Genomic DNA, 13464 nt, shown 5'->3' on the forward strand with positions numbered 1-13464 from the left:
CACTGTGAGATGCTGGTTGGTGGAGGCAGCCCCCCCCGTGGGAAAGGCAGTTCTCCTCTGCTCTCTTGATGGGATGGATGATGTCATGGACCAGCTGAGCCACCTCCAATCCTGGTTAAATCAGGCTTATTCCAGCTTGGCTTTTTGGCTTTGTGGTTTTTTACACAGGGGAGAAGAAAAAGGAGGAGGGAGATGAGGTCTTTGCACCTGGTCTTATGTGGTCTTGGGAAGCAGGATAGGACACGGAACGAGGGAGTGTGGTGGACAGAAGGCGCTTAAGGAATGAAATTGTCTTAACTTGAGGTGCTGGAGCATGTCCAAGGAAGGGCAGTGAAGCTGGTGAAGAGCTTTGAGAACAGGTCTTGTGAGGAGCAGCTGAGTTGTTTAGCCTGGAGAAAAGGAGGTTGAGGGGAGACCTCCTCATTCTCTAGAACTCCTTGAACAGAGGTTGAAGCCAAATGGTCTCTTCTCCCAAGGAACATGCAATTAGAAAGGGCCTCAGGAGTCACCAGGAGTGGTTTAGATTTGGCTTTAGGAGAAATTTCTTCCTGAGAAGGGTTGTCAAGACCTGGATCAGGCTGCCCAGGGCAGCTGGGGAGTCTCCACCTTTGGAGGGATTTCAAAGCCTTGTAGATGTGGTGCTGAGGGCCATGATTCAGCAGTGACCTGGCAGTGCTGACTCAATGGTTGGATCTGATGATCTGCAAGGGTTTTTTTCCCCCCCCCCCAACCCAAATGATTCTGTGATTTTATTCTATGAACTACTTCTCTGGTTTATTTCCCTCCCTTCTCCAGGTGGATGAAATTTACCATGATGAGTCCCTGGGTGTTCACATCAACATCGTGCTGGTCAGGATGATCATGGTGGGGTACCGCCAGGTACGTACAGTGCTCAGACATGGGAAGGAGAAGATGATCCCATTCAAGCAGGTTCCTGCTTTTCAACTGCATTCCCAGCTTGAGCCTTGCCCCATGAGTGAGACAAAGCTGCCAAAATGCAGCATAGACACAGCAGGCTTCTGCTGCTTCTCCCAAGGCTGGCAAGCATGCAGAGCACCATGGCTTAGTGTCTCATCACTGTAATGCATCTGACCAAAGAGGGTCAGATACCCTCTGGAACTTGCCTGCATCCAGTTGCAGCACTTAGGTAAGTCCCAGCTTGGAAAAATGTGGCTGCTCAGATCAGCTGTTGAAGCCTAAGAGAGAACTGTGCTGAGCAGGGATGATTTCAAACCCTCATCCATCTGCTTTTTGGAGCCTAAAGGTTTGGAGTGCCATGTAGCTGTTCAGCCCCAGGCCAAAGTGAGGTCCATGGGGAGTTGGGTGGGACGTAGGGAGAACTATGAGAAGCTTTCTCAGAAGCTCCAGGGTGGCAGGAAGTGAAGGGACAGAGATGGCTTCCCAAGTTGCTAGAAGCTGGATGTCAGTGAGGAGAAGCCAAGACTTGGATCTCTGGCATCCCAGCCACAACCTCCATGTCCCTCTTGTGCTGAGGGGCCTCAGCACTGGACACAGCACTGCAGGTGGGATCTCCCTTACAGAATCACAGAATATCAGGGGCTGGAAGGGGCCTCAAAAGCTCATCCACTCCAACCCCCCTGCCAGAACAGGATCACCTATACCAGATCACACAGGAATGTGTCCAGGGGAGTTTGGAATATCTCCAGAGAGGGAGAATCCACAACCCCCCTGGGCAGCCTGTTCCAGTGTTCTGTCACCCTCACAGGGAAAAAATTCCTCCTTATGTTTAAATGAAACTTCCTATGGCTCAGCTTCCACCCAGTGCCCCTTGTCCTGTCATTGGGCATCACCCAGCAGAGCCTGGCTCCAGCCTCCTGGCACTCACCCTGCACATCTTTATAAACACTGATGAGGTCACCTCTCAGTCTCCTCTTCTCCAAGCAGCACAGCCCCAGCTCCCTCAGGCTCTTGTAACAAAGATGTTCCCTCCCCTTAATCATCTTTGTGGCTCTGTGCTGGACTCTCTCAAGCAGTTCTATGTCCTTCTTGAACTGGACACAGTACTTCAGATGTGGCCTCACCAGAGCAGAGGGGCAGGATAGCTGCTATCAACCTACTAGCCACAGCCCTTCTAATACATCCCAGAATGGCATTGCCCTCCTGGCCACAAGAGCACATTGCTGGCTCATGGCCAACCTCCCATCAGCTAGGAGCCCCACATCCTTTTCCCCTTCGCTGCACTTCCAGTCCCCAGTCTATACCTATGCCTGGGGTTGTCCTTTCCCAGGTGCCAGACTCTACACTTGCCCTTGTTGAATTTGATTCAGTTTCTTCCTGCCCAGCCCTCCAGCCTGTCCAAGTTAGCCTGTGTTTGCTCCCCAGTCAGTCAGCCTGATCGAGCGGGGGAACCCTTCGCGGAGCCTGGAGCAGGTGTGCCGCTGGGCTCACTCGCAGCAGCGCTCCGACCCCCAGCACGCCGAGCACCACGACCACGCCGTCTTCCTCACCAGGCAAGACTTTGGTCCCGCAGGTATGCAAGGTACTGTATTTATCTCGATCAGGTATGTGCAGTTTGCTGGGGGAAAGCCAGCCAGGGGAGAGGATTTCCTGCAAGGTCCACAAAAAAAAGCTTCTGGCCGTTGGTATTTCTTTGCATGGGAAGGAGAAGAAAGAGAATTCATCCAGAGCACAAAGCTGAATGGTAAAAGGAAAGAAAAGCAAACGTCTTTGTTCATCCTACCCTTCTTTTGGTTTCCTGCACCAGCCCTCTCCTTGTCCTGAAGTGCCTTAAATAGTTGTGAATGGCATAGGACAGATGGAATATCACAGGGAGCTTCAGGGCACCGATCCTTTCTGTCCTCTGGAGGACCTTTAAAACCTGTTGTTAGGTAGGTTGGTCTCTTGGCTTTCTTAGATCTTGGCCATCAAACTGTGGGAGTGGGCTACAAAGATGAACAGAGGCTGGAGAACCTTCCCTTTAGGGACAGGCTGAGAGGGCTGGGCAGGAGAAAAGAAGACTGTGGGCAGACCTTAATAGCAGCTTCCAGTACCTGAAGGGGGCTACAAGAAAGCCAGGAAGGAACTTTTTATAAGGGCTTGTAGTGATAGGATGAGAGGGGGTGGATTGAAGCTGGAGGAGGGCAGGTTTAGACTGGAGATTGATAGGTAGCTCATCCTTGAGGTGGTTGCTCTGAGATTATAGAATCATAGAATCAAGCAGGTTGGAAGAGACCTCCAGGATCATCCAGTCCAACCTAGCACCCAGCCCTGTCCAATCAACATAGAATCATAGAATAAACCAGGTTGGAAGAGACCTCCAGAATAATCCAGTCCAACCTAGCACCCAGCCCTGTCCAATCAACATAGAATCATAGAATAAACCAGGTTGGAAGAGACCTCCAGAATAATCCAGTCCAACCTAGCACCCAGCCCTGTCCAATCAGCACAGAATCATAGAATCAAGAAGGTAGGAAGAGACCTCCAGGATCATCCAGTCCAACCTAGCATCCAGCCTTATTCAATCGACTAGACCATGGCACTGTGTGCCCCAGCCAGTCTTTTCTGATCTGCCCTGGGCCTCCTCTTCTCCAGGCTGAACATCCCCAGCCCCCCCCAGCCTCTCCTCACAGGGCTGTGCTCCAGGCCCCTCACCAGATTAGGTGGTGCTCTGCAGACAGGAGGTCAGCTTGCTTGGCATGTGATGAGTATCAGGTGTTTATTTAATCCTGGGGTTGTGGCTCAGCTGCTTGGGTTCACCAAGCCCTTCAGAGGCTATTGTCTGGGCTTGTTTTGAAAAAATGAAATTATTATGACAAGAGAAGTTTCCTTTAGAAGCACCAAGCTGAGTGCTGCAGATGCCATTGCAGAGGGAAAGGAAGCCCTCCAGAGGGACCCAAACAAGCTTGAGAAGTGGGCCAGTGTGAACATCATGGGGTTCAACGAGGTCAAGTGCAAGCTCCTGCACCAGGGTTAGAGCATCCCCTGATATCAGCACAGGCTGGGGGATGAAGGTCTGGAGAGCAGCCCTGTGAAGGAGGACTTGGGGAGGCTGGTGGGGGAAAAGCTGGAGATGAGTCAGTACTGTGAGCTTCCAGCCCAGAGCCAGCTGTGTCCTGGACTGATCCCCAGCAGTGTGGGCAGAAGCTGGAGGGAGGAGATTCTGCCTCTCTGCTCTGCTGAGACCCCACCTGCAGTGCTGGGGCCAGCTCTGGAGTCCTTAGCACAGGAGAGACATGGACCTCTTAGAGCAAGGCCAGAGGGGGCCTGCTGTGAGGACAGGCCGAGAGACTTGGGGTTATTGAGCCTAGAGAAGAGAAGGGGCTGGGTTGAGACTAGAAAGAGGGAAGAAATGTTTAACACTGAGCCAGGTTGCCCAGTTTGCTGGTAGATGCCCTGCATTCCTGGAACCATTCCAGGTGAGGTTGTCTGGGGCTGTGAGCAGCCTGCTCTACCTGCAGATGTCCCTGCTGACTGCAGGGGATTGGACTGGATAACCTTTAAAGGTTTCTTCCCACCCAAACCATTCTGTGGTTCAGTTCTATGATTTAGTGCAGGTGGACACCTTGAAATATGTTCACTTAGCTGATAAATAGGACTATTGAGGGAAACTCTCCTTCTAACTCCCCTTGGTTTTGCCTTGTGCCTGGGATGATGGTGTCCAAGAGTCTGTCTACACCTACCTGCAGGGAGGCTGTAGCCAGGTGGGGTTGGTCTCTTCTGCCAGGCAAGCAGCAAGAGAACAAGGGGACACAGTCTTAAGTTGTGCCAGGGGAGGTCTAGGCTGGGTGTTAGGAGGAAGTTGTTGTCAGAGAGAGTGATTGGCATTGGAATGGGCTGCCCAGGGAGGTGGTGGAGTCACCATCCCTGGAGGTGTTGAAGCAAAGCCTGGCTGAGGCACTTAGTGCCATGGTCTGGTTGATTGGCCAGGGCTGGGTGCTAGGTTGAACTGGCTGAGCTTGGAGGTCTGTTCTGACCTGCTTGATTCTATGACTCTGTGACCTGTCCTTTGTCCCATCAGGCACTCAGTCTGCTCAGTCTGTCCACCAGGTGTTGACTTCAGAGCTGTAGGAAACCTTTACTTTTTAGCCTTAATCTCTTCATTATTGGCCAGCTGCATAATTCCAGTACCTTTCTGCTCCTTCATCTTGGGGCTTAAGCTGAGGGCTTTCCTCTCCACCCTCTTCCAGGGTGATTAGTCATGAGCTTGATGTGGAGCACCATGAGGGTGGTGGCATGTGGGCTCCATGGCCACCATGTTTTGGCCGGTGTATGTGCAGGACGACAGCTTGTAGGGTTGTGCATCCATCCTTGGATTATCAGCATCCTTCTGCTGCAGCTCAGCCTCTGTCCCCAGGACAGACTTCCCCCAGCATGTTCCTGCCTTGCTTTTGCCTCTTGAATCCTCCAGTCCTTCCTTCTCTAACTTCCTGTTGTTGCCAAAAGTATTTAAAACAATTAATAGATATATTAAAAAAAAAAGTGCCAAGGAATTAATGGAATCAGGCAGAAATCATGAGAGGAAAATAAAGGGAAATCACCTCCAAAACAGAGGTGACACATTGCTGAATGGGTGGGGAGAAGATGGCCTTGCCCAGAGCTGCCCCACTGCACTGAACTGATCGAGGGCTGAGGGCTGGGGAGGTGCATGGTCGTGCCTGGGGCTGCTGTTTGTTGTTTGTGTGGGTGCATGGCAAGGGTCCCCTGAAGCCTGTGCTGAGCAGGACTGGGGTTTTGGAGGGATCTGGAGGACACCTCGTGCCTTTCCTTCTCTCTCTTCCTTTCTTCTTTGCTTTTGCTAATAAAGAAGAATGAAGGGGGTAGCATTTATAGCCTGGCAGATGGTGGTCACCAGCACAGATGAAGCACCCATGGGTTCCTACCAGCACAAATAAAACATCCATGGGTTCCCACCAACACTGATAAGGCAGCCTTGGGTCCCCACCAGCACCAATAAAGCACCCATGGGCCTACCAACACTGATAAAGCAGCCTTGGGTCACCACAGGCACTGATAAAGCAGCCTTGGGTCACCACAGGCACCGATAAAGCAGCCTTGGGTCACCACAGGCACCGATAAAGCAGCCTTGGGTCACCACAGGCACCAATAAAGCAGCCTTGGGTCACCACAGGCACCAATAAAGCAGCCTTGGGTCACCACAGGCACTGATAAAGCAGCCTTGGGTCACCACAGGCACCAGTAAAGCAGCCTTGGATCACCACAGGCACCGATAAAGCAGCCTTGGATCACCACAGGCACCGATAAAGCAGCCTTGGGTCACCACAGGCACCAGTAAAGCAGCCTTGGGTCACCACAGGCACCGATAAAGCAGCCTTGGATCACCACAGGCACCGATAAAGCAGCCTTGGATCACCACAGGCACCGATAAAGCAGCCTTGGGTCACCACAGGCACCGATAAAGCAGCCTTGGGTCACCACAGGCACCGATAAAGCAGCCTTGGGTCACCACAGGCACTGATAAAGCAGCCTTGGGTCACCACAGGCACCGATAAAGCAACCTTGGGTCACCACACGCACTGATAAAGCAGCCTTGGGTCACCACACGCACTGATAAAGCACCCATGGGTTCCCACCAACACTAATAGAGCAGCCTTGGGTCACCACAGGCACCGATAAAGCAGCCTTGGGTCATCACAGGCACCAATAAAGCAGCCTTGGGTCATCACAGGCACCAATAAAGCAGCCTTGGGTCACTACCAACACAAATAAAGCACCCATGGGTTCCCACCAGCACTGCTAAAGAAGGTTGTGGTCACCATCAACACTGATAAAAAGCATCCATGGGTCCCTTTGCTGCCTTCACACTGCGTCTCATTGTAGCCTGACCCTGCTTTTGGCACTGGTAGCAGACTGGTGGTACTGGTGAGCCAGTCCTTGGGCTGCCATCCAAGTGACCTGGGCAGCTCCTGGTCTTCAGTGCCTTCCTCTTTGTTTTCTGCTCCTCTTGCCCTGAAGGCAGGCTGTAGGCAGCTTGGGTTTTTTAATCTATCATTTTTGCTCCCTTCCCTCAAAAGTTTCCTCTCTCCTCTCTTCCTCTCTCTCCATCCCTTCTCTCTTGCCTCAGGCTATGCACCGGTGACAGGGATGTGCCACCCACTCCGCAGCTGCACCCTCAACCATGAAGATGGCTTCTCCTCAGCGTTCGTCGTTGCCCATGAGACTGGCCACGTGTAAGTGCTGGGGAGACCTTCCTGGGGTGTATTAGGAAGAGTGTGTCCAGCAGAGCAAGGGAGGTTCTCCTCCCGCTCTACTCTGCCCTGCTGAGACCTCATCTTGAATACTGCCTTCAGTTTTGGGCTCCCCGGTTTAAGAGGGACAGGGATCTGCTGGAGAGGGTCCAGCAGAGGGCTAGGAGGATGATGAGGGGACTGGAGGGCACTGCCTGATGAGGAGAGGCTGAGGGACCTGGGGCTGCTTAGTCTGGAGAAGAGAAGACTGAGAGGGGATTTGATAACTGCTTATAAGTATCTGAGGGCTGGCCAGGAGAGGGGGGACAGGCTCTGCTCGCTGCTCCCTGGGGTAGGGCAAGGAGCAATGGGTGTAAGCTGCAGCACAGGAGGTTCTGCCTCAACACAAGGGGGAACTTGACTGTAAGGGTCCCAGAGCCCTGCCACAGGCTTCCCAGAGAGGTTGTGGGGTCTCCTTCTCTGGAGGCTTTCCAGGCCTGTCTGGATGTGTTCCTGTGTGCTCTGTGTTAGATTGTGTGGCCCTGCTCTGGCAGGGGGGTTGGACTCAGTCCCCTTGGGTCCCTTCCAACCCCTAACATCCTGTGAGCCTGTGATATGAAAGCTGGGCACAGACTTCTGAGCAGGTCCTGTTGTGATGGGCCAAGGGGTGGTGGTGGTTTGAAACTAAAAGAGGGAGATACAGTCCAGACGGAAGATTTTTTTTCTGCTGAGAATGGTGAGATACTGGCTCAGGTTGGCTGGAGAGGTGGTAAATGCCCCATACTCTGGATGCAGGGATGGGATGTTGTTTTAGTTGAAACAGACCTTTAAGATCATCAAGTCTGGCACTGCCAGGTCACCACTAAACCATGTTCCCTCAGAGCCACATCTACACAGCTTTTCAAACCCTCCATGGATGGGGAATCAAACAATGCCCTGAGCAGCCTGGTCCAGGGCTTGACAACCCTTTCAGGGAAGATATGTTCCTAATGTCCAACCTGAACATCCCCTGGTGCAACCTGAGACTCTTTCCTCATGTCCTATCACTTGTTCCTTGGAAGAAGAGACCAACCCCCACCTCACTTCCACCTCCTTTCAGGGAGTTGTAGATAGCAATGAGTTGTTCCCTCTTCCTTCTTTTCTCCAGGCTAAACACTCCTAGTTCCCTCAGCCACTGCTCCCCAGACCTGTTCAGCAGATCCTTCACCAGCTTCATTGCCCTTCTCTGGACCTATTCCAGCACCTCAATGTCCTTCATAGAATCATGGAATCAGTCAGGGTTGGAAGGAACCACAAGAATCGTCCAGTTGCAACAACCCTGCTACGGGTAGGGACACCCTACCCTAGAGCAGCCTGTCCACAGCCTCATCCAGCCTGGCCTTGAACACCTCCAGCCATGGGGCCTCAACCGCCTCCCTGGGCAACCCATTCCAGCCTCTCACCACTCTCATGATCAACAACCTCCTCCTCATAGCCAGCCTCAATCTCCCCACCTCCAGCTTTGCTTCATTTCCCTCCGTTCTGACACTCCCTGACAGCCTAAAAAGTCCTTCCCCAGCTTTTTTGGAGGCCTCCTTCAGATCCTGGAAGGCCACAAGAAGGTCACCTGGGAGCCTCCTCTTCTCCAAACTCAACAGCCCCAACTCTTTCAGTCTGTCCTCACAGCAGAGCTGCTCCAGCCCTCTCAGCATCCTCCTGGCCCTGCTCTGGACACACTCCAGCATCTCCACATCCCTCTTGGAATGGGAGTTCCAGTACTGGATGCAGTACTGCAGGTGGGGTCTCAGCAGAGCACAGTAGAGGGGGAGAATCACCTCCCTGCCCCTGCTGGCCACACTTCTGCTGCTGCAGCCCAGACTCTGCTTGGCTTTCTGGGCTGCAAGTGCACACTGCTGGCTCCTGTTGAGCTTCTCCTCCAGCAGCACCCCCAAGACCCTCTCCTCAGGGCTGCTCTCCAGTCACTCACTGCCAGCCTGCATTTGTGCTTGGACTTGCCTCCACCCAGATGCAGGACCTTGCACTTGGTCTTGTTGAAGCTCCTGAGGTTGGCTTGTGCCCATCTCTGCAGCCTGTCCAGGTGCCTCTGGATGGATCCCTGCCCTCCAGCCTGTCTGCTGCAGCACACAGCTTGGTGTGGGCAGCAAACTTGCTGAGGCTGCACTCAATGCCTCTGTCCATGGCACCCACAAAGATGTTGACCAAGACTGTTCCCAGGACTGATCCCTGAGGGTCTCTGCTTGTTACTGGCCTTCACTTGGCCATGGAGCCATTGACAGCCACTCTTTGGGTGCAGCCCTCAAGCCAGTTCTTTGTGCATCCAGTGTTCCACCCATCAAACCCATGTGTCACCAGCTTGGAGGCCAGGATGTGGTGCGGGGCAGTGTCAAAGACCTTCTTGCAGTGAGGGGCCCAAAACTGAGCCCAGTACTCGAGGTGAAGCCTCACCAGTGCTGCGTACGATGGAAGGGTCACTCCCCAGGTCCTGCTGACCTCCTTGTTGCTGGCTTGACTGGCTGTAGTTGCAGCTGTCCATGCTTACTGCAGGAGGGTTGTGCTAGATGACCTTGAAAGGTTCCTTCCATCCCAAACTGTTCAATGATTCCATGATTCTGTGATTCTAAGCCACGGGAGCTGACCTGGCTGCCCCCTTGAGCAGAAGGACAAGCCTGGTGGTGCCCCTTGCTCTGCAAAAGGCACTTCCTGGTGGTGTAGACCCACCTATCTCTGTGGGTGGTGTAAAGCCCCCAACAACCTGACTGACACCTCCTTTCCCCATCAGATTAGGCATGGAGCACGACGGGCAAGGCAACCGCTGTGCTGATGAGACCAGCATGGGCAGCATCATGGCACCGCTGGTCCAGGCTGCCTTCCACCGCTACCACTGGTCGCGCTGCAGCAAGCAGGAGCTCAACCGCTACATCCAGTGAGTGGACTGCCACCAGGAGGAGACGTTCTCCCTTCAAAAGTGGTGTGAATGCCTGCAGCTTGCCCCCAGCAGCTGCTGCAGGAAGCAAACAGTGCCTGGGTCCCTATTTGGGAGAACTTGCTGTGGCCAGAATAGCAAAACTGGATCCCATGGAGGACTTCTTTTGCCATTCTGGCCAAAACAAGTCCTTGCAAACATGGAGAGGACTTTTTTGTGCTTCTACTGGCAGCTTGATTCCTTGCACAAGTCTCATTTGAGTTTGGGCTGTGAAGGCTGGAGGCAAGTAGGAACCTGATAAAAGCTGAAGATGTCAACAGAGCAAAAGGTCTTTGCTGATGGAGCCCAGATCCACATCTCAGAAGCTCTTTTCATTTGCTTTGCCTCTCTGTGGTTTCCCATTTAGGCTAGGAAATAATTTGTGTTCCATCATGAGGTGGTGGAGAAATATGCCAGGAGCCTTCCATGCATCAGGGCCAAGAAGAGAAGCAGGAATGCAAGTGATGGTGGTGGTACCCACTAGCACCAAGGTGCTCTGTGGAGCTGCAGTCTTTGGAGGCCTTTGAGGAGTTGGCCTTTGCTGGAAAGGTGTTTTCCAGCAGTGGGTGGTTTGCATCAGTGCTAAGGTCATTGTATAGGGTTAACACTCCAGAGGGAGTAACCCTGAACCTGACCCTAGAGGTCTTGACCCCTGCCCAGGGGTGGGTCTGAACACCACCAGGTGATGGTTCACCCACTCCCCTCTTCCTGTCCCATAAAAGGAGGGGGACTTCCTCCCTCTCTCCCTCTCTCCCTCTCTCCCTCTCTCCCTCTCTCCCTCTCTCCCTCTCTCCCTCTCTCCCTCTCTCCCTCTCTCCCTCTCCCCCTCTCCCCCTCTCCCCCTCTCCCCCTGTCCCTCTCTCCCTCTGTCCTCCTCTTCCTCACTCCCCCTCTCCCCCTCTCCCCCTCTCTCCATCTCTCTCCCTCTCTCCTTTTCTCCCTCTCTCTCTCTCTCTCCCTCTCTCCTTTTCTCCCTCTCTCTCCCTCCCTCCTTCTCTCCCTCTCTCTCTCTCTCTCCCCCTCTCTTCCCCTCTTTCTCTCCCCCGCTCTCTCCCCCCCCCTCTCTCTCCCCCTCTCTCTCTCACTCCCTCTCTCTCTCTCTCTCCCCCTCTCTCACTCCCTCTCTCCCTCTCTCTCCCTCTCGCTCACACTCTGCACATCTCTCCCTGCATGCCACCATTACCACGTGGCAGACACGAGGCAGACAAAGAAATCATCACACCACTCGGGCTGTATTTATGCATTTTTGTATTTTGCTATTTTCCCCTTCCCTATCCTTTGTAAACTTCCCTTCTAAGTTATTGTTAAACTTTTCCTTTTAACTTCCAAATCGAGTGAGATTGATTTATTTGGGTGTGCTTACCTCTCTCTCTCTCCCTATATCTAATCCCTTTCTTTGGGAAAGGAGAGGGGAAGAGGGGAGGGCACTCTACAAATTGTTATTGGGTCTATCAAATTTATTAGAGTCTCTGGGGATTTGGATTAGAACCCAAGACAGTCATCTGTATTTCTCAATAGCTGAATATGGGGAGAGGGCTGGAGCTGAGGGAAGGGTTGAAGGAGTGCAGAAGTCCTCCATATCTGACTCTGCTTTGCTTCTGCCCTCTATTTCTGCAGCTCCTATGACTGCCTCTTGGATGACCCCTTTGAGCACCAGTGGCCTACCTTACCAGAGCTGCCAGGCATCAACTACTCCATGGATGAGCAGTGCCGCTTCGACTTCGGCGTGGGCTACAAAACATGCACAGCTGTGAGTATGGAGTACAAGGCTGAATTGTGTGTCCCCACCCCAGGACCCACAGCCAGGTGCTGCAGGGCCAAGGAGGGGTGCTGGAGCTGCCTGTCTCACCTCAGCTCCTTTCTGTTCCTCAGTTCCGCACCTTTGACCCCTGCAAGCAGCTATGGTGCAGCCACCCAGACAACCCCTACTTCTGCAAGACCAAGAAGGGGCCACCACTGGATGGGACAGAGTGCTCTCCAGGCAAGGTAGGGGCAGGTCCTGCTTGCTCCCTCTCTGGCAGAGGACAGGGACACCCTTGAGGGTGGGTGGTGGGTGCCCAGGCAAGGTAGGGGCAGGTCCTGCTTGCTCCCTCTCTGGCAGAGGACAGGGACACCCTTGAGGGTGGGTGGTGGGTGCCCAGGCAAGGTAGGGGCAGGTCCTGCTTGCTCCCTCTCTGGCAGAGGACAGGGACACCCTTGAGGGTGGGTGGTGGGTGCTTTTTTTGTTTTTCTTCAGCTGGTGTTACTCCTTATTTTCCCCAGTTTAGGCTTAGATGAAGACTTTGGTTTGAGGGGGCTGAGGTTGTTTAGTCTGGAAAAGAGGAGGCTCAGGGCTGACCTCATTGCTGTCTACAACTCCCTGAAGGGAGGCTGTAGCCAGGTGGGGTTGGTCTCTTCTTGCAGGCAAGCAGCAACAGAACAAGGGGGCACAGTCTCAAGTTGTGGCAGGTCTAGAAGGTCTAGGCTGGCTGTTAGGAGGAAGTTGTTGTCAGAGAGAGTGATTGGCATTGGAATGGGCTGCCCAGGGAGGTGGTGGAGTTGCTGTGCCTGGTGGTGTTGAAGCAAAGCCTGGCTGAGGCACTTAGTGCCATGGTCTGGTTGATTGGCCAGGACTGGGTGCTAGGTTGGACTGGGTGAGCTTGGAGGTCTCTTCCAACCTGGCTGATTCTATGATATTATGCTGCAGTGGAACATTTTGTCACCTGTCAAAAGAACGATGACACCATTGCACATCCAATCTTATGATGTCATCAGGGTTTTACCTTAGGCTCTCTTAACATGCATATTAGCATAGAATGGAAGTGTGAATATGTTGGAAGAGCTTCTGTCTCATGCTGATTTTGGGTGGTCCTTTGCTGGAGAGTGGCTGTTCATGAAGTATCCAGCACCTGTTCACCTGACATTCAGGGAGACCTGGACAGGCTGGAGAGTTGAGTAGAGGGTAACCTCAGGAATTTCAACAAGCTCAAGTGTAGGGTTCTGCACCTGGGGAGGAATAACTCCCTGCAGCAGTGCAGCTTAGGGGCTGACCTGTGGGAAATCTCCAGATCATCTCCAGCAATGTGGAGAAGGACTTGGCAGTTCTGGTGGACAAAAGGTTCACCATGATCTAGGGTAGGGTGTCCCTGGGCATGGCAGGGGGGTTGGAACTAGATGATCCTTGTGGTCCCTTCCAACCCTGACTGACTCTATGATTCTATGATTCGTGAGCCAGCGATGTGGCAATACTGGAACAGGTTGCGCATAGAGGTGGTAGAAGCCTCATCCCTGGCAGCATTCCAGGCCAGGTTGTTTGGGACTCTGTGCAACCTGATCACAGTTGCAGATGTCCCTGCTGGCTGCAGGAGGGACTTGATG

General features: G+C 53.1%; 1 protein-coding gene across 3 annotated transcripts in view; it reads left to right on the forward strand.

Moving 5' to 3' along the window:
- The window catches only part of ADAMTS14 (ADAM metallopeptidase with thrombospondin type 1 motif 14), a 65153-nt gene that overhangs the window by 32742 nt on the left and 18947 nt on the right, over nucleotides 1-13464 (forward strand). For all 3 annotated transcript variants that reach the window (XM_064145054.1, XM_064145055.1, XM_064145056.1), the window contains 6 exons: nucleotides 796-879; nucleotides 2344-2500; nucleotides 7043-7148; nucleotides 9925-10068; nucleotides 11725-11857; nucleotides 11980-12093. In XM_064145054.1, the coding sequence (XP_064001124.1) occupies nucleotides 796-879; nucleotides 2344-2500; nucleotides 7043-7148; nucleotides 9925-10068; nucleotides 11725-11857; nucleotides 11980-12093 (738 nt within the window). The remainder of the gene's footprint in view (nucleotides 1-795; nucleotides 880-2343; nucleotides 2501-7042; nucleotides 7149-9924; nucleotides 10069-11724; nucleotides 11858-11979; nucleotides 12094-13464) is intronic.

The sequence above is a fragment of the Pogoniulus pusillus genome, chromosome 6 (assembly GCF_015220805.1).
Source record: "Pogoniulus pusillus isolate bPogPus1 chromosome 6, bPogPus1.pri, whole genome shotgun sequence".
Taxonomy (NCBI): domain Eukaryota; kingdom Metazoa; phylum Chordata; class Aves; order Piciformes; family Lybiidae; genus Pogoniulus; species Pogoniulus pusillus.